Genomic DNA, 17,801 nt, shown 5'->3' with positions numbered 1-17,801 from the left:
CTTTCATCCTTTTCTCTCAGAGGTTTTTCTCCCAAGAACAACACAGAACCACAAGTGTTAGCGATTTCTCTTGATCTTGGATGGCCGACCTGTGAAACTCTTCCTCTCAATGTGTGTGGATCGGGCCGTTGCATGTGGATGGCTGAGGCCCAGACTAACATGCAGGACACCTACGCAGTGTCTCCCATCGTCACCAGAGCTGCTCTGTGTCATTAACATCAATCTTTCCCACCGTTTATCGTACAAATGTAATCTCGAGGATGTATTTGTTTGAAAGAGTCCTGTCTGTACCTCTGTCTGTGCACATATACCTGTGTCTGTCAAGCTGCCTCCAACGGGCTTCAAGCATGTTTAATATCATCGTCACCAGATGTTGATGTTTGTCAGTCAAATATGAAAGTCTCTGACTTGGCTAAATTTTGGAAAAACAAGGAGATGGGAACCATTTTTAACTGGAAATAGTCAGCCATGTTTTTAAATGATTCCCTTCTTCTTGATTTTAATTTACGTGTGTCTTTGAAATACTTCCCCCCTGACCCTCATTCCATCTGCCCTCATCCCAGGCCGACGAGCGGTACCGTAAGAACATTCAGGGCTCCCCTCAGATCGCCCCTCCTCCCAAGCAGCCCCCTCTGCCTCCCCGCTCCTCCGAACCATTCTCCAATGGCTCCTCCTCCGAGGCCTCCGCCATGCACCGGCCCATGGAGCCTCAGGTAACTCCTTCTTCCTCGCCTCTTCCTCTTTCCTCTCTGTTGCTGTCGCCCTCCCTCACTGCTGGGTTTGTGTGCTTACGAGGTTTTTTTTTCCCCATGTGTGGAAAAAATTGGCAACATAGAAAGTAATCTGCAGTGAAACAGCTGACAACAAGCATTGTCTGCAAATAAATGCAACGAGGAGTGAGTCATCTCGCTTCCTTCCTGTCTCCTTTCAGAGCTACACATGCGACCACATTAACTTCAGTCTTTGTTTGATGACTGCTAATAAATAAAACAGTTTGTACTGTGTAGGGGCAAATAAAAATAGACTTTGGGCATGTAGATTTCGGACCCACTAACCAACAGGGTGAGTGAAAGAAAGCATTAACGCTGAACCCGGTGCTTAGTCACATCTTACTCAATGCTAGCTACGAAGCTAGCTACATCAAGAGGAGCTAATCTAATGTCACATCAGCATCGTCTGGCAGGTTTGCTTCCTCTTTCCTCCTGTGGTGACATTAAAGAGATTTGGAAAAAGACATTTTTAGGATGACAGTAATTATCGTTAGCCAGAAAAGATCAAGGCTAACATTCTAGTGTTATTTTTTTTTATGTGTACACGACGTCATCAGGAACATATCCTTCCATTACATACTGTCGTTCTGGTTGGCAGCGTCTTGAAGCTACATTGTGGACGCCCAGAAACTATCTACACACGGTGGGACCCAGCTAAACAGCATTAGCATCGCCATGTCTCTATTCATCCAGCTTGTTTAACCTAGCAATACTAAGGGGGGCAGGACTTGTAAGCCACTGGGTATGATCTCAGGAAAACGAAGGCTCGCTTTACGGCACAAAAGAAGCATTTCAACCATTGTGTAAAGGTGTGTTCACACCGGACCTGTTTTTTTTTTCATGACATGTCAGCTCCATTAAAGGTATAGCTGCAAATTAAAAGCAACAATAGATGTAAAAACACACAGAGACAATACATCTGTGATCAGTTCCCTGATTTAATTTTAACAATTTTTTTCAATCTTCTCCAATTTCTCGTTTTATTTTATGGAAGTGATCAATCAAAAGCCCTCCCCTCCCTGAAATTCCCTTATCGCTTCAATGACGTCAGCAAAGTGAAAAAACGGGTCTGTTCTGCCACATTGACGAGCGATTGCAGCAGCTGAGCGATGAAGTGATATCAAAGGGGCGAACCGAGCGACAGCGGGAAAAAAAAAACAAAACAGGTCGGGTGTGAACATACCTTAATAAAAACAGAAAGAGGATAGCTGGTAGCTATCCGCAGCTATCCCTAATTACCAAAGAAACTGCGTTAGCTACTAAGCATCCGTTTTCTTTGCGACAGCGCTAACAATTATACCACTATACCACCTGTAGTCGATTAGCTTCGCTTAGCTTAGCACAAAGACCTAAAATGTTTGGAGACAGCTCGCCTGGCTCTGTCCGAGGGTAATCTGTCTACTCGTGCCTCAAAAGCTCATTTTAACTAAATAAAAATACTTCCTCAAATGTTGAACTATTCCTTTAATCATTTGCATCACTCTAAAGTTCAGTGAATCATCATCGTGTCGTGTTTTGTCTGCTGTATGCATGTGTATTTATCTGAGCACATGTATGTGAAAAGCCACACGCATCTTCCCTCATGTCTCACTGTGTTGTCTGCTTGTTTCACCTCCCCCTCCCCTTCCCCTTCCTCCTCCTCCCCCCCCCTCCTCCTCTTGTCCTCCTCTCCCTCCCTCACTCCCTAAAAGGTCCAGTGGTCCCACCTGGCTGCTCTAAAAAGCAGTAACAGCGCCGCCCCCTCTCCTCCTCCTCCTCCTCCGCCCGTGGTCTCTCGCTCCCAGTCCTTCAGCGAGCCCGGCGGCGTGACCTCTAGCTTTGCACAACTCCACCTGCGCTCCCAGGACCCCCACCATCACCACCACCACCACCCATCGCCTGCACGCACTGACTCCCAGCCCCAACCTCCCCTCCACCACCCTCAGCCCCAAACTCGGACCGAACACCAGGCCGGCGGTGAGGAGGTGCCTCCCAAGGTAAGGAGCTGACGAGGGCCCCCTACCCCGCCCCCATCCCTTCCCTGTCCTTCACTCCTTCCTTCCTCATCCACCTCCTCTCATGCCATCACTTCACTCATCACGCTGTCTGTTTGCTTGTCTTTATGTGTTCAGTCTCATTTCTTGAGCATCAACGTGAACGCTGTTGTGAGATATAAACCTGGAAACGCTGCATCGTGAGGCCGACACATGACTTTGCACATTCAAAACTCTAATGACATTTTTCCGACCTACATTTGTTCTGTGTGTCACAGTGGGGGGGCTGGTGCACTGAGAAGTGTAGCTTCCCTTGTATGCTCAGTTGTTGTGGGTTAAGAGATGCTTTTACTGCATTTCATTGTCGGCTTTTGATACATGACTTCAGATATAACGTCCATACCCACAGTGTTACACTTGTAAACGTACCTGTTTCCGTGTCACATATATACCTGCCACTACATGACGACCTTTTGAATCGGTTTCCTCCAGGTGCCGGTGAGGACAACATCCAGGTCTCCGGTCCTGTCGCGCCGCGAGTCCCCTCTGCCATCACAGCCCGGCAACCAAGGCGGACAGAGGAATGCTGGCGGGTAAGTTAGAGCATTTTAAAGGATTTCTTTGTCTGGATTATGCAGCTGTATTGTCGGAAAATGGTATTATAGGATCATTAATGCTGTTGCCAGTGACAGGTTTGAAATCTATTACTTTGGTAATAAATGTCACCTATCCAAATATATTTATAGAGAAGTTATAGATTGTCTGTAGATCATTCTGAGAGTATCCAACAGATTAAATCATTTATTTTATTCACACTTGCAACTAAAAATCTTACGGAGTTACAGATGGATGAAAGAAATAATTCCAGTCTCCGTAAAATGAAACTAATTTCACAGTGTTGATCTTTATAGAAATATCTAAGTCAACTGTAGCCCATTTTTTGTGGTTTATGTGGTGATGTGAGTCATACCAATGGAGTTTGGTATGGACGAGTGGGATGTGAGCTCTGTGATCCAAAGCACAAAAATGTATGTTTACATGAGGCATGGTCCAACTAATTTCCCCCTTAAATGGAAGTCAGAAGTTGGAAATGTCAGCTCGTCTAAAGGTGAAAAAATAAATAAAATACGTGACACTTTGTATTGTGCATTATGTGGATATTATCCTACAAAACATGATAACACCTCACTAAATAAAAGTTAACATTTGGCATTTATTTACTGTCGACTGTCCAGAGTGTACAGACAAATAAACACACATACGCTCACATAGTACCCCTTAAGCTTAGTTCACATTACACGATTTTCACCCTGATTTTGCGTCGCGGAGACTATCGTAATCTTTTGAGTGTTCATACCTGGCGACGTGTGTTTCTGCCAGCGGGAGTCTCGCCAACTGCGTTACAACCTGTGTGTGCACACCACAAGATTTCTCCACCGAGCCCTCGCCGACAGAGCCCCAGATAACGCGGTGACGTCACCAAGTTTGGAGACGACACATCATATTTTTCCCAATGTTGAATCAGATCTGTCTCCAGGGCCTGGGTCCAAACACAATGGCTCCCCATGATCCTGTGGACGCCACCATTGTTGTTGCTTACCGGCTTGTCAGTGTTGCCAGATCTTGGGAGAGAAACAAGCAACCAGGGCTATGGAAACAAGACCAAAAGAAGCAACTATCATGTGTTTAAATAACTTATTAGACGGATATATATAGAGGTAGGTGACGTTTAGAGAGCAAGCCCAAATAAGCAACTCCACTTTAGAAACAAGCCCAAAAAACCGCCACCCGCGACTACCAATATTTGTAAGCGACCTAACAAAAAAACATGCCCAAAGTCGCGGCTAATAAGCGGACCTGGCAACCCTGTGTCTTGTCCTCCTCAAATTTCTTCCGTCCTCCTGCGTGCTGACGTGGGACGTATCCCATTGGCTGATGCTCTTTGTCAGTCGTGTCACACTTCTCCAGTTTTCTAGCATGCCAGATATCCAGTCCCAGTCACAGACGAGGGGGCGACTTGCTCGTAGGCTTGTTCACACATGAGGACTCGTCGTGGCAGACTACCTGCCGACTCACCTCTGACCCAAGGTGGCTCTCATGATCCTCTGCGACGTCAAAATCGCGGTGAAAATCGTGTAATGTGAACTAGGCTTTAGTCTTGCATGCCGATCCAAACTCCTCCTGTTTTCTTCTGGGTATCTTGATAATAAGTTCAATTAACTAGTATTTCTGGTGCCAACTTGCAAGATCATCAACTTTTAATCGAATATTTGTTTTCACTCTGCTTGTTATTAACGTGCCGCTCTCTTTGACAGTAATGTGGAGCAGCGTCCGCTGTGGGATCGTGTGGAGAAGCTGCAGCCTCGGCCGGGCAGTGGCAGCTCCTCCGGCTCCTCCAACTCCAGCTCCCAGGCCAGTCCTGGTGACCGCTTCAGGCCACGCTGTGAGTCCCCTGGTACTGTACTCTGCTACATTTCACTAACTCTACTAACTGCTTATGAGCACATTATCATTATTACTATAATAACACCATTCTGTCTCATTACTACGCTGTCCTGTCTGCTCATGCTCCAGTACGTTTTTTGGTGTTTTTACCGAGGCAATTGAAGATCGGCTCTCCTTGCCCAGCTCTGTTTCCCCCTCACTAACTCTGCCTCCTTTTGTCCCCTCAAAGCTTCCTCCAAATCTGAAGGATCGCCTCTCCAGCGGCCTGAAAATGTTCCCAAAAAACAAGATGAAAAGAACCTTGTCAGGCCCACTCGACCAGCTGTAAGTCCACTGTCACCAATTGCTGGTTACACTTGTTTGATGCTGAATAGGTGCAAACTGTTTTTGTGTTTCTCTCTATTTGCGACTGCTCTAATTATTCCACCACCTGGTGCAACCTCTCACGAATCCAATGGTTCGCGATTGTTGGGGAACCTCTTAGGGCGATGCGGTAAGCCTATTAAATGAGATTACAAAATCACACGTATGCTATGCTTGCAACATTGCCCCACTCATTGCATTATATGATAATGGTTTGACATGAAAAGAGCTGGATTAATGCAACAGCTCTTTGCTCTGTTACCGGCTACTCCTTTCTGCCTGTGATGTGATTGTCGTCTGCTGGCGTCTTTACCCGTGCCTGCACAGTCCTTCCTTACATATTACTGCTTGTCGTCGACACGTGGCACCCAAAGGGTTAAACCACTGCGGCAGCTTCCTGAGCCTGGATTTGAATGCGACCACATTTGAATGCAAACACACTCCTCCTGTTTCCTTGTGCTTGCCAGAATGGCTCCTGATCTCACCTGGCTTTGTTGTTGGATAGATTGTGGCCCGTTTGCTTTGTTGAGCATGTCGGGGAAGTGTCCCTCCTCCCTTTGCTTGCCACTGACCTTACAAGACTGCTTGATGAAGAGACTTCAAGGAACAAACTGAGGGCAACATAGACTCTAGAGGGTACAACACTAATCTAAGAACTAGGAAACAATTCAGCTATGATCTGATCAGTCGGTTTTCCTACAACTTAAATTAACTGAGATCTTAGCTCAGGTCCAGGAAGATTTAAACTGGCCCTTTTGTTGAATTACTCAATTGTAGAGTTTGAAATGTGCCAACTTGCGAACAGGTCTTTTCTTTTGAGAACTCCTGAGCTAAATACAAACAATACAAAAACATCTGAAGGCCCAGATGCACCAAACCATCATCAAAGAACTAGTGGCCTACGAAGGCCAGCTGCTGCATCGTCTCATGTTTCCTGTGTCTCGGCCAAAAGAGTCGCACTTGAACACAATGGCCAGCTAACGTGTAAGTTCTGCCCCTGTATTACAGGAGCTTACTCTTCATACCAGCAGGCGGCAGTAGTCTGCTTTCGTCAATTATAAATGGAGACCGGAAGACCGACACGATGCACTCAAGATGCTAGTTAGCCAGTAAACACATAAACAACACAACCTAATGTTGGAAGAACGAAGGGTATCGACTGTTTCAGCAAACAGTAACACAAACATCGTAAGTGCTAATATCGTAAGCAACTGGACTTGCTTGCGTTTCTTGAAGACGTTTCACCTCTCATCCAAGAAGCTTCTTCAGTTCTAAATGATTGGTACGAAGTTGCAGGCTATAAAACCTGTGTTGGTGGGAACCCTTGCAGAGTTGTAGGGGTCACGTGAGCTCTTAGTTCAGAGTCACTAAGGTCACAATGTGAGTCGTTGACCCACCTGGCCACAATGACCCAATCCCAGTTGCCTACGATATTAGCACTTACGATTACCATGACCTGGATGACTGAGAATCTTGACCGACAACTAACACAAACATAACTCCTAATATCACAGTTTGTTTTAGCTCACTCCCTTTTGACTTGTTGTCTGCTGCCCTTACTTACGTTTGTCTTCTCGTGTGCTGAGCTAAACCGCCAATCAGAGGAATTTCTCTCACCAACGAGCTCCACCGCTGATACAACAAGTTTTAGAAGCTGAAAAGCCATAGACAAAGGCAAGCTAGTGCCAACAGTGTGTCCAGACGCTTCTGATAGCTCAACATAGCTCAACATGTACCCAGAAATCCAACACTGTAGGTATAGTAAGGAGGGATGACTTCAAGGTTTCAGATTGTCTAGAGACTAAGAGCCAGCGTTTTACTTGAGATAAGTTCATTTCTATGAGATTTAAAGTGTGTACTAGTGTGGCACCAAATTCACCTGCTATCAGGGTAGTTTTACCAAAATACTGGACCTTGGTGTTTCTTAAGACTTCCTTACCGTCCCTCTTAGGATCTGACAGCTCTGGCCAAGGAGCTTCGAGCAGTAGATGATGTGAGGCTTCCCCACAAGGTCACCGACTACTCCTCCTCAAGCGAGGAGTCGGGCACCACCGACGAGGAGGACGACGAAGAGGTGGACCAGGAGGCGGGAGAGGAGTCCACCTCAGGAGCCGAGGATTCCAGGGCTGGGTAGGTAGAACTGTGATGATGTCGCGTCTGCGAAGTTTCAGTGTTGGCTCTGTCGCATTCATCTTTCTTTGTAAGAAAACTTCTCAAGTGTTGCATGGCTTGGCTGCATGACTGTTAACACCGGTCTGGTTACGGACGTCAGATATCCCCATGGCTTCCGCAGGAGGCTGAGTAACGGGGAGACGGAGTCGGCTAAGACCATGCTGGTTGAAGACTCGGAGAGCGAACAAGCCATTACACCCTCGAAGGACGGCACGCTGGTCATCAGACAGGTAGGAGGAGCAAATTGCCTTCGTCATAGTTTAACATCTTGTGAAGTTAAAGGCACATTCTGCTCATATATAGCTGATAGAAAATGTCCTCATGCCCAGTGTTAGTGATCCACTCATTCGTCACCATTTCTTCTGTCTTCATGTTTTGTTTGACATTGTTAGTCATTATAGACCTGCTGCTTCACATTTCACATTCACAGATGGGTAATCTAATACCTCAGATTGTTACAGATTGCATTTAATATGACAAGCACAGCAGTGGCGGTGTCCAAACATGAATGAAAAGAAAAGTAAATCATGGTTCGAAGCAGCAGACTGGTAGGCAAACATGCATCTCCTCCCTCTCTCCCCCGTCTTGCTTGAGCCCAAGTGTGCCTGTTCTTGCTTCCAGAGCACCGCTGACATAAAGCGATTGGTCAGTCTCTCCTCCTCCTCCTCCTCCTCTCCCTCGGCTGGCCTTGGCCACGTCCACGGCCAGCCCCAACCCCCCGGCCATGGCCTGGCGGAGAAAAACGGCTTTGCCGGCCGCATACACCACCTACCAGACCTTATCCAGCAGAGCCATCACTCCCCTTCCTCTTCCACGACCATCCCTTCCTCCTCCTCCTCTTCCTCCTTACCCTCATCATCTAGCTATGCCAGTCCTGCCATGTCCCCACAGAATTCCCTGGACAAGCTCACTGCCATAGAGGTATGTCACTGTCACGTCAGCGAGACACACAACTGAGGAGTGGGCTGTTGCGGAGTGGTGCAGGCTTGCAGGAAGCAGACTGGGCTCAAACAGCAGCTGCATTTGTTTGTTCTATCTAGTTTGTGTCCAAAATAAAAAGAGGATTCACTGCTGAAGGGGTGTTATAGAGTGTAAGTTCTTTAATGGCCACCCTCTCCCTGGACGTGAAGCTAGGTAAAATTAGCAAATGCTATTTTTCTATTTGGGTAATAATCGTACCCCTCCATCTGCAAGCCTGCACACAGCTGCCGTCCACTCCTCGATTGTTGGTCGGAGCCTCTCTGCCCCTCTACCCTGCTCGCCCCACCTCTGTGTCCTCCTGGCTTCACTCTGGCTCTCCTCTGCCCCCTTGTGGCTCGGCTGACACCTCTGATCTGCAACCTCCTTCCCTCCTGCGACTCACTGCATTGCTCTGTGTCGCTGCTAACACTGGCGCCTCCTGGTGGTAGGGCATGGTCACGGCACGGGGGAAACTGGAACATCTTGGGGTGAACTACACACAAGTTACCTCCTTAGTAGTCCATGCTTTAGAACCACTGTGTTGAGTGATGGCATGCTTGGTGTGATGGTAGGGGTGACATGGGACTTAACATTTGAATTTTTAAACATGGAATACACAAACAAGTCATCAAGCACACATGACCTACATGCAGAGAACAAATCATTCATTTTTCATGTTTATTATCATAGATTACCACCTCTTTGTGGTGTGACACGAACAACACACATCTCTGGTGGTGGAATTACTCCTCTGTGCTTCATTAGCAGCAGCTTTTCTTCTAACACTTGACAGCAGCCGGCGTGCGGATCGTTCTTCATTTCCCGCAACACATTTCTTCTTGTCTCACACGTCGTTTTCCCTCTCTAACGTTTCTGTCCTTTATAACTGCACGTCATCTTTTTTCATTTGATTTGTCATAAACTTGAATTGCAGTGCCAACTTTGTATTCCCAGTTGTTTGTGTCGTAAAATTGTTGTTTGATTGAGCACAGTTGAGCTGAATGCTGTTTTATGGGCCCCCAGAGGTAGAGCTGTAACTCATGTTGAAAACTGAGGGGGCCTGTTGCTATTGTAGTTTACATCAACAGTCAGTTTTATAAATTACAAATCAGTCCATCAAACCTTTGTCATATTCTGGACCAAAGTTTTCTCTACTAACATGAATTGCCGTTGATTTCTGTGCAGGTTAAGCACAAGTTGAATGTGTTTTAAATGTCTCTATATCTCCGTCAGTCCCAGTCAGAAAGCAACTCCATGTCCAAACACAAGTCTTCCTCTTCCTTCACTCCCTTCATCGACCCTCGTCTTCTCCAGATTTCTCCATCCAGCGGCAGCTCCCTCAACAACATGGGTAGGTCAAAGACCAACTGAGCCAATCTGTTTATTATTGCAGCTCCGTAATTAAAAACTGTTGAACATATTCCGCTTCAGTTCCCCTGGGGGAGGTTTCATGCGCAATAGCTTCTCCTACACACATTTTTCTTTTCTCCCAGCGCTGACAAAGAAATTATGTGGAAACATAAGTTGAGTTTAATTTTATTTATAAAGCCCAATATCACAAATCATATTTGTCTCAGAGGGCTTTAAAACATACAACATCAACCTGTCCTTGGACGCAGGGAAACTTCAGGAAGAGTAACTGAGGAGTTGTCCTTATCCCAGAAAGGACAGACGTGCATATATGTTTATAGTAATATATGATAGTGTGACAGTAATAATCACGTGTATAACAATTGCAGGAGTATGACTGATAATAATAGCAGCAGTAGTAGCAATCAGGCAAGACCACGATCCAGGCACTATCAAGACCCAAGGTAACCTGCTAGATGAGGAGCACAAAGGCACCAGGGGAGAAGCTGAGTTGCCAAACTAGGGGCTGGTTCCGAGGCAAGCCTGAGCCAGCCCTAACTACGAGCCTTTTTCAAGAGGAAAGTCTGCTCTTAAATGTGGAGACAATGTCTTCCTCCCAGACCAAAACTGGATGCTTCCACAGAAGAGGAGCCTGATAGCTGAAGGGATATTGGCAGTATAGTCCCATATACTCTGCTGTTAAAAGTAACAGCACACAGACATAAGCGCACATGGCACTACGTGTTCAAAACAGGCACCAGGTTGTTCATTCATTATTAAATTACACAATCCAGCCTGACCTCTGTGTGCCCCCTCCAGCAGCATTCGGGCCAGATGGACGGCTCGCAGACCCGCTGAGGTCTGATCCATCTCGTAAAGGCTCTGTGGTCAACGTCAACCCAGTTAACACGCGCCCACCGAGCGACACACCAGAGATTCGCAAGTACAAGAAGAGGTTCAACTCTGAGATCCTGTGTGCTGCACTCTGGGGTAAGTGTAACCACTGTTAAAACTTATCATCCTACTCTGGTATCTATCAAAGCTCTACTAATTACGGGTGTTTCAATTACATTTATGATCGCTCCAGGAGTGAACCTGCTCGTGGGAACAGAGAGCGGACTGATGCTGCTGGACCGAAGCGGTCAGGGGAAGGTCTACCCACTGATCAACAGGAGACGCATCCAGCAGATGGACGTCCTGGAGGGACTCAATGTCCTCGTCACCATTTCAGGTACAGAACATGTGCTGCCTTCAGCTACTGAACACAGATATTGTTTTCACCGTCCACTCGGCTCCCCAGACCTTATACCAACACATCACGTTGAGTAATGAATACCTCACACGAGAAGACATTTGAAAGGACTACAGTCTGACACTCGCGCAACTAAAAGACGTGTGACATTTTAGTTCGGATTTCTTACTTGCTCTCACTTTGGATTCCTCCACTTGGTTGGTGGATCAGATACACATCGAATTTAACACCTGTTCACTCCAGAACTCCACCAGTTTCTCCTCCTTTCCCACGGTACAAGAGATTCAAGATTTGTTCATGTCTTTGCACCTCCCCAGAGTTCTCTCCATGTTTTCTGTCTTCCTGGTTTGCTGCTTCCTGATTGGTGCTGGAGAGAGAGCAGCCATTGATTGTTGGCAATGTTCATATAAGACTTATAAAACTTGTAATTATATTAAACATGCTTGACTTTGTTGGAACGTCGAGACAAGAAAAAGACTGGCTTTAGTCAAACCGAGTTTCATGACCACCTTGCACCAAACGATCAAGATTAGGAGAGGGGCCTCCAACGGATTTGAACATCATTTTATTCCTACACTGGAAATTCGTCTGCGATAATGAAATTGCTTGAAAGCCACTTGGTGTAAGGCACTTGTGTGCTCAAACAACCATGACTCGGCAATGAGGGGAGAGGCGGCACCTGGAGAGAAACAAGAGAGAAAACAAACACAACCCTATGTCACATAACAGGAGAAATGTATCGCCGCAGTCTGAGTCATCACTGAAAGCATCATCACATCCCTGCATTGTCACTGCAACAGTGATGACTATTAACTTTCAGTATATCTGCAGTCCACAGGGTACACTGAAAAGATCATTTTTCTTCTCAGGTAAAAAGAACAAGCTGCGAGTGTATTACCTGTCCTGGCTGAGGAACAAGATTTTGCACAACGACCCTGAGGTGGAGAAGAAGCAGGGTTGGGTCAACGTGGGCGACTTGGAGGGTTGTGTCCACTACAAAGTCGGTACGTTTCCTCGTTTGTTAAAGGTTTTTGACCTTAAGTGAACTACACGCACAAAGAAAGAGTTAAATTTGACCTAGATTTGTTACTAAGCCCGACTTGAAGCAATGCTGTCACTCACTAATGACTCACTTTTCACTCCAGTGAAATACGAGAGGATTAAGTTCTTGGTGCTGGCCTTGAAGAACGCTGTGGAGGTGTACGCCTGGGCGCCCAAACCCTACCACAAATTCATGGCCTTTAAGGTAAGCACAGTCGCTCTGCAAGTAGGATTACTATTATTCCCCACAGATGCACATTGACCCGACTGACTTGTTTCTTAATGGTTGGCTTTAGTCTTTTGGTGACCTGGTGCACAAGCCTCTGCTGGTCGACCTGACGGTGGAGGAAGGTCAGAGATTAAAGGTCATCTACGGCTCCTGCTCAGGCTTCCATGCTGTGGATGTGGACTCGGGTGCTGTCTACGACATCTACCTGCCCACACATGTAAGTACTTGTAGATGACGTAGTCTGATCATGTCTTGTTCTCAGCGCTCTGTACATTGTTTTAATTCTTCCTTCTTTTCGCCCTTTAGATCCAGACCAGCATTCAGTGCCATGCCATCATCATCTTGCCCAACACTGACGGGATCGAGCTGCTGGTGTGTTACGAGGACGAGGGCGTGTACGTCAACACCTACGGGCGCATCACCAAAGACGTGGTGCTGCAGTGGGGAGAAATGCCAACTTCAGTGGGTAAGTGGGGCCGAGTAGAAAGACCAAGACTCACTATGAGTTCGACTCTTATCTGCTCTACACCCAAGGGAACCATTGTCTCTCTGTAAATTAATCTGTACCTCTTCTGTTCCCTCTCTCTGCGTCTGAGCAGCCTACATTAGGTCAAACCAGATCATGGGCTGGGGTGAGAAGGCTATAGAGATCCGCTCAGTGGAGACGGGCCACCTGGACGGCGTCTTCATGCACAAGAGAGCCCAGAGACTCAAGTTCCTTTGTGAGAGAAATGACAAGGTAAGAAGTGTGTCCGGTAATAGATGTAGCCAGAGGCATTATGTCTTCGGGTTGTCTGTCTGTCTGTCCATCCCATTCTCGTGAATGTGATATCTCAAGACGTCTTTTAGGGAGTTTCCTCAAATTTGGCACAAACGTCCACTTGGACTCAACGATGAACTGATTAGATTTTGGTGGTTAGAGGTAACCGTGACCTCTCATCCGTCTCATTCTTGTGAAAGCGATATCTCAAGACGGCTTTGAGGGAGTTTCCTCAAATTTGGCACAAACGTCCACTTGGACTCAAGAATGAACTGGTTAGAATTTGAGGGTCAACGGTCACTGTGACCTCACAAAACATGTTTGTGGCCGCAACTCAAGAATTGGTTCCCTGAGGCATACGACCACGAGGCAGCAATTCTAATTCCTGTCTTTCCTTCCTTCCTTCCTACTCTTTCTCTCTGTTTTTCAACTGTCTTGATTTTCAGCTCTGTTGTCAAGGAAAATATGCCACAAACTGCTATCTGGCTCACACCCTTTCCCATCCTGAATACGCCCACTGAGTCCTGCATCTTTGCCTTTGTCTTCTCTCCATCAGGTCTTCTTTGCCTCTGTGCGTGCTGGAGGTGCCAGCCAGGTGTATTTCATGACCCTGGGACGCTCCTCCCTCATGAGCTGGTAGTCGACATCCTATCACACCAACCAACACAACGACCAGACCTAAGCAGTGACCAACAGATGACGATTGTGACTATGACCAACGACGATGAAGAAGAGAACCGAGAGAACAGCTTTCTCTGGCCTGCTCGGGCAAACAAACAACGGATTGGACTGTAATCATGAAACGAAGCCAGGGACAGGTGCGCGTTTGGGGGCGAGGAGGGGCATTCTGGTTGTGTGCATCGTCACGAGTTCACTAAGTATGTTCCAGCAGAAAACCCCAAACAAGCCTCCAGGTTTGTCCTCACCCAACCTTCGAGCCGATCCCCCTCCTCCTCTTCCTCTGCAGGACGCGGGATCTGTTGCCTGTTGATGGTTAATCTTTATGTGTCATAGTAAAACTTTGCATCGTGTATGTGTGAATGGAGGAAACACTGAGCATGTGAATGACTGAAGGGGACGATAAGAGGCTAAATGCGGCTGTTACTGTATCCACGAATACTTTTGAGCCACACCTCGAGTGTAGCCGTTTGTAGCTGTGTTTAGTCCAGATCCTGTTCAGGTGAAATTAACTCCCACCAGTAGATTTCCACGTCAAGCATGTCATTTAACACTAGTTCACAGCCACATAAGTAAGGCTTGACATGTAAATCTGCCTCTGTATCTTCACTTTCTTTGCCTTCTCCTCCTTAAAGTGAAGATGTTTTTTAAGGGACCTTCTTGATATATCCATTAAATACAGGGTACTGGATATCAGCGTGTACATACTAACGACATCAACCTTGTAGGCTTTCAGACTGTCCCAGGTTTTACAGACACTATCTCGACTTTTACCACATTGCCTCACGTACTGTAGGTTATGTCGGACAGAAGTAGCCCTGTTTATGGCAGCATGTTGGCGACGAACATTAGCTCCAGTTTTTCATACACTGTATATTTTGTATGTGACTTGCTGCACATAAATAAAGCATAAGAATGCAGGACTCACCCATAGATGAGTTTTAAAGGAAAAATCCACCCTATTTATCATGAAGATGTTGTTTTTTTAGGGCTTATTTCATTCTGTGATTTGCGTCTCTTGCCCTCAATCTGCTTCCGTTACTAGCCAAACCCCAAATGTGACATGCATTACCAAAAGCTTGTTTTTCCCAGGTGGATTTTTCCTTTAACATCAGTCATAAGTAGGGCTAGGATAAACTGTGAATTAGACATGCAGAATTAGCAGGTGGCCATTAAGGTAGCATGGAGGCCAGCGGGCAGAAGTGACAGGAAGGGAATGAAGGCAGCATGCGTCAGAGGGCTGAGACGAAGCTTTGAACATCACACTCCTTTAAAGGATCGGGTGATCGTCCTCCCACGGCGACGTTTGAATTCCACATCTATCATCTGACTCTATTTCGAAGGAGACGTTAGCTTAATGTTGAGCTGAACGGTTGCCTTGGAGGGGTTTCCAGCTGTTTTACAGGAAGTTAAAAGTGAAGTTTGGATTTCGCGTACTGTAGGAACCAGCCGTGCGATTCAATATTGGACCTCTTTTTTTTTTTTCCCATTTTGAGCTTCAGGCAGGCCGTGCGTTTACTCAGACCAGTCTGAATTGAAGAGACTTTAACTGGATTATTATTCCATCCGAGAATTTCCTTCATTTTCCTTTTCACCCTCGACAACACTTCATACGAGACAGTCTCATTCCACTGTTACAATGTAGAATCCATCCTGCAGCTGTGTGTATGCTCGAGTGAAAACCTGATTCGCGAGGTTTCACTCCCCCCCACCCCCACCCCCTTCCACCCTAAACTCGACTCTTTGACCCCGCTCTCAGCAAAGGTGGTGCCTTCACTGTCCGAGGTGGGACCTGCTGAGAGCTGCAGAACACGGGAATGCGGCGCTTTCACTGTCTGATCATGTGCGGAAAGCAAAGAAAGTCACGTTCTAATAGCAGTGTTACAGAACCACTTCAGACGGCGTGAACTAAGCGGCATATTTTTAACTCTGACTTAGTTTTTAGTCTTGTTTCTGCGATTTTTATTATGTAACCCTTCAGATAAGTATGCGACTGCAGTGGTTTTTAAATTGTAATGCACACCTTATGTTGGAAATGTTTACAGAAGCAATTGTTTTGTTAAACCAATGTGCATCGATATGAATATTTATGGTTTATTTTGAGGGCAGTTTTTTCCCTGTTTTGTATTTTGTATTATTCCCTTTTTGTACTATCATTTAGACGTTTGTGTACAGGAATAATCGACTTTTGCTCACGTTATGGATTACACAAGTCTATAGAGTGTGATTTCACTGACTCCTCTACATCCTGCATCGTGCACAGTGTGCCCCTGGCCGTGTGGCAGTCTGGATCAAATGTTTTCTACCACCCAGGTGCCAGGTGACATGTTCCCCCCTCAGACGTCTCTGCCATGCCTCTCTAATTTATGTCCTCTCTGTGTGTACTATGGGAATTACTGTATTTTCCTGAAGGTCTTTTTTCCATTGAATAAAATCAGAAGTAATTTACAGTGTGATGTTGTTGTTTTTATTTTAACTATACCTCACACCAGGTATGTCAAAGCCACATTTGCAACATGTTTCATGTGGAATCTAACTTAAACGAGCAGTGTGTAGAATTTAGTGACATCTAGTGGTGAGGATTGCAAACTGCAACCAGCAAAAACTGCTCCCAGGCTGCCAGGCATGGCGTCCTGGTCAGAATTCCTTAAGTGTTCATTGTTCAAATTATCCACAGAGGTTTCTTCCTCTCCAAAACAAATCAACCAGGTTATTAAAACCAGCAAAAACACCAAATAAAGCAGTTTCACATAGCATCAGTGCTTCCCCAATGCTGTTTGGTTCATCGCAGATGGGCTGCCTCACCTTTTGTCTCTGTTAACTAAAGATCCAGACTTTCAGGAGGTTTTTACCAGGGGCCAAAGTATCCACAGAGGTCTCTTCCTCTCCAAAGGCAATGGTCCTGGTGATAGAAACACGAAATAACGCAGCTTTACAGTGTTTTTCCTGGATATAAATGGTCACTGTAAGAGAACAAAAACGCTGCAGTTCTCATTATCAGGTGATTAAACATTAAAACATAATTATTACATTCAATTTCTGACACTATATCACCCTAAATCCGAAGCACTGACCCTTTAAAATAGTCCAACTCTCTCCCCTCTGCACCTCCGGGATCATTTGTTATTCTGCTATTTGCCATTTTTTAAATGTTGTTAATTGAATATTTTATGTGACTATGTGTCTACTACCTCATACTGCCATTTTGCCCAAGTCTTGCTTCTAAAAGAGGTCATGTACGTGGTGTTTTTGACATAAAATCATACTTTTTAAGTGGATTAAAAAATACCAACATCTGAATTCTATTGGAATATAAATCCATTAAATTGAAATATATGACATTTATATATCTATTAAGGCCCATTTTGTTGTATAGAACATTTAAATATTTGTTTGGCTTGCTGACCCACATTATATAACCTAGTCCATAGCTAGTCTGGCAATATCAGCCCTCCATAAAACTTAATAGGGTTCCCAAGCCTTCCACGTAGAAATTTATTTTAACAGATTCCTCAGTAATAGTTTTAGTGTGAGTTGCTGAGTGTTGGAGATATTGGCCAGGGAGTTCTCTCCAATATCGGCTTGTGGTGCTCACATCGCCAGTAAAATACATTTAAGAAACTTAACAGCAATGTCTCTTTGCAGAAATAATGACCCAGCTGGTTAAGATAATCCATAGACCTTGTTGTGAGCAGTTTCATGTTGGAACTATTGACCTCAAAGTGTCAACCTGGCCTCCAAATCCCCCAGATCCCAATGATCTGCCGCCAACGCACTGGTGCCGGACACAGCAGGACACTCCCAGAGA

General features: G+C 45.7%; 1 protein-coding gene across 14 annotated transcripts in view; it reads left to right on the top strand.

Moving 5' to 3' along the window:
- The window catches only part of LOC125884667 (mitogen-activated protein kinase kinase kinase kinase 4-like), a 43,862-nt gene extending 27,434 nt beyond the window's left edge, over positions 1-16,428 (top strand). For 2 of the 14 annotated variants that reach the window (XM_049569744.1, XM_049569733.1), the window contains 17 exons: positions 564-713; positions 2,462-2,746; positions 3,236-3,336; positions 5,059-5,198; positions 5,418-5,512; positions 7,503-7,681; positions 7,824-7,953; positions 8,345-8,644; positions 9,917-10,034; positions 10,853-11,023; positions 11,121-11,264; positions 12,155-12,289; positions 12,431-12,531; positions 12,623-12,772; positions 12,862-13,021; positions 13,155-13,294; positions 13,872-16,428. In XM_049569744.1, the coding sequence (XP_049425701.1) occupies positions 564-713; positions 2,462-2,746; positions 3,236-3,336; positions 5,059-5,198; positions 5,418-5,512; positions 7,503-7,681; positions 7,824-7,953; positions 8,345-8,644; positions 9,917-10,034; positions 10,853-11,023; positions 11,121-11,264; positions 12,155-12,289; positions 12,431-12,531; positions 12,623-12,772; positions 12,862-13,021; positions 13,155-13,294; positions 13,872-13,955 (2,583 nt within the window). In that variant the 3' untranslated portion in view covers positions 13,956-16,428. The remainder of the gene's footprint in view (positions 1-563; positions 714-2,461; positions 2,747-3,235; positions 3,337-5,058; positions 5,199-5,417; positions 5,513-7,502; positions 7,682-7,823; positions 7,954-8,344; positions 8,645-9,916; positions 10,035-10,852; positions 11,024-11,120; positions 11,265-12,154; positions 12,290-12,430; positions 12,532-12,622; positions 12,773-12,861; positions 13,022-13,154; positions 13,295-13,871) is intronic. The other 12 variants (XM_049569748.1, XM_049569738.1, XM_049569746.1 and 9 more) reach the window with 12 other exon arrangements.
- The last annotated feature ends 1,373 nt before the right edge of the window (positions 16,429-17,801 follow it).

This window comes from Epinephelus fuscoguttatus, linkage group LG24 (assembly GCF_011397635.1).
Source record: "Epinephelus fuscoguttatus linkage group LG24, E.fuscoguttatus.final_Chr_v1".
NCBI lineage: Eukaryota > Metazoa > Chordata > Actinopteri > Perciformes > Serranidae > Epinephelus > Epinephelus fuscoguttatus.
Note: the sequence above shows the minus strand (reverse complement) of the source record. Positions and strands in the feature narration are given on the sequence as shown.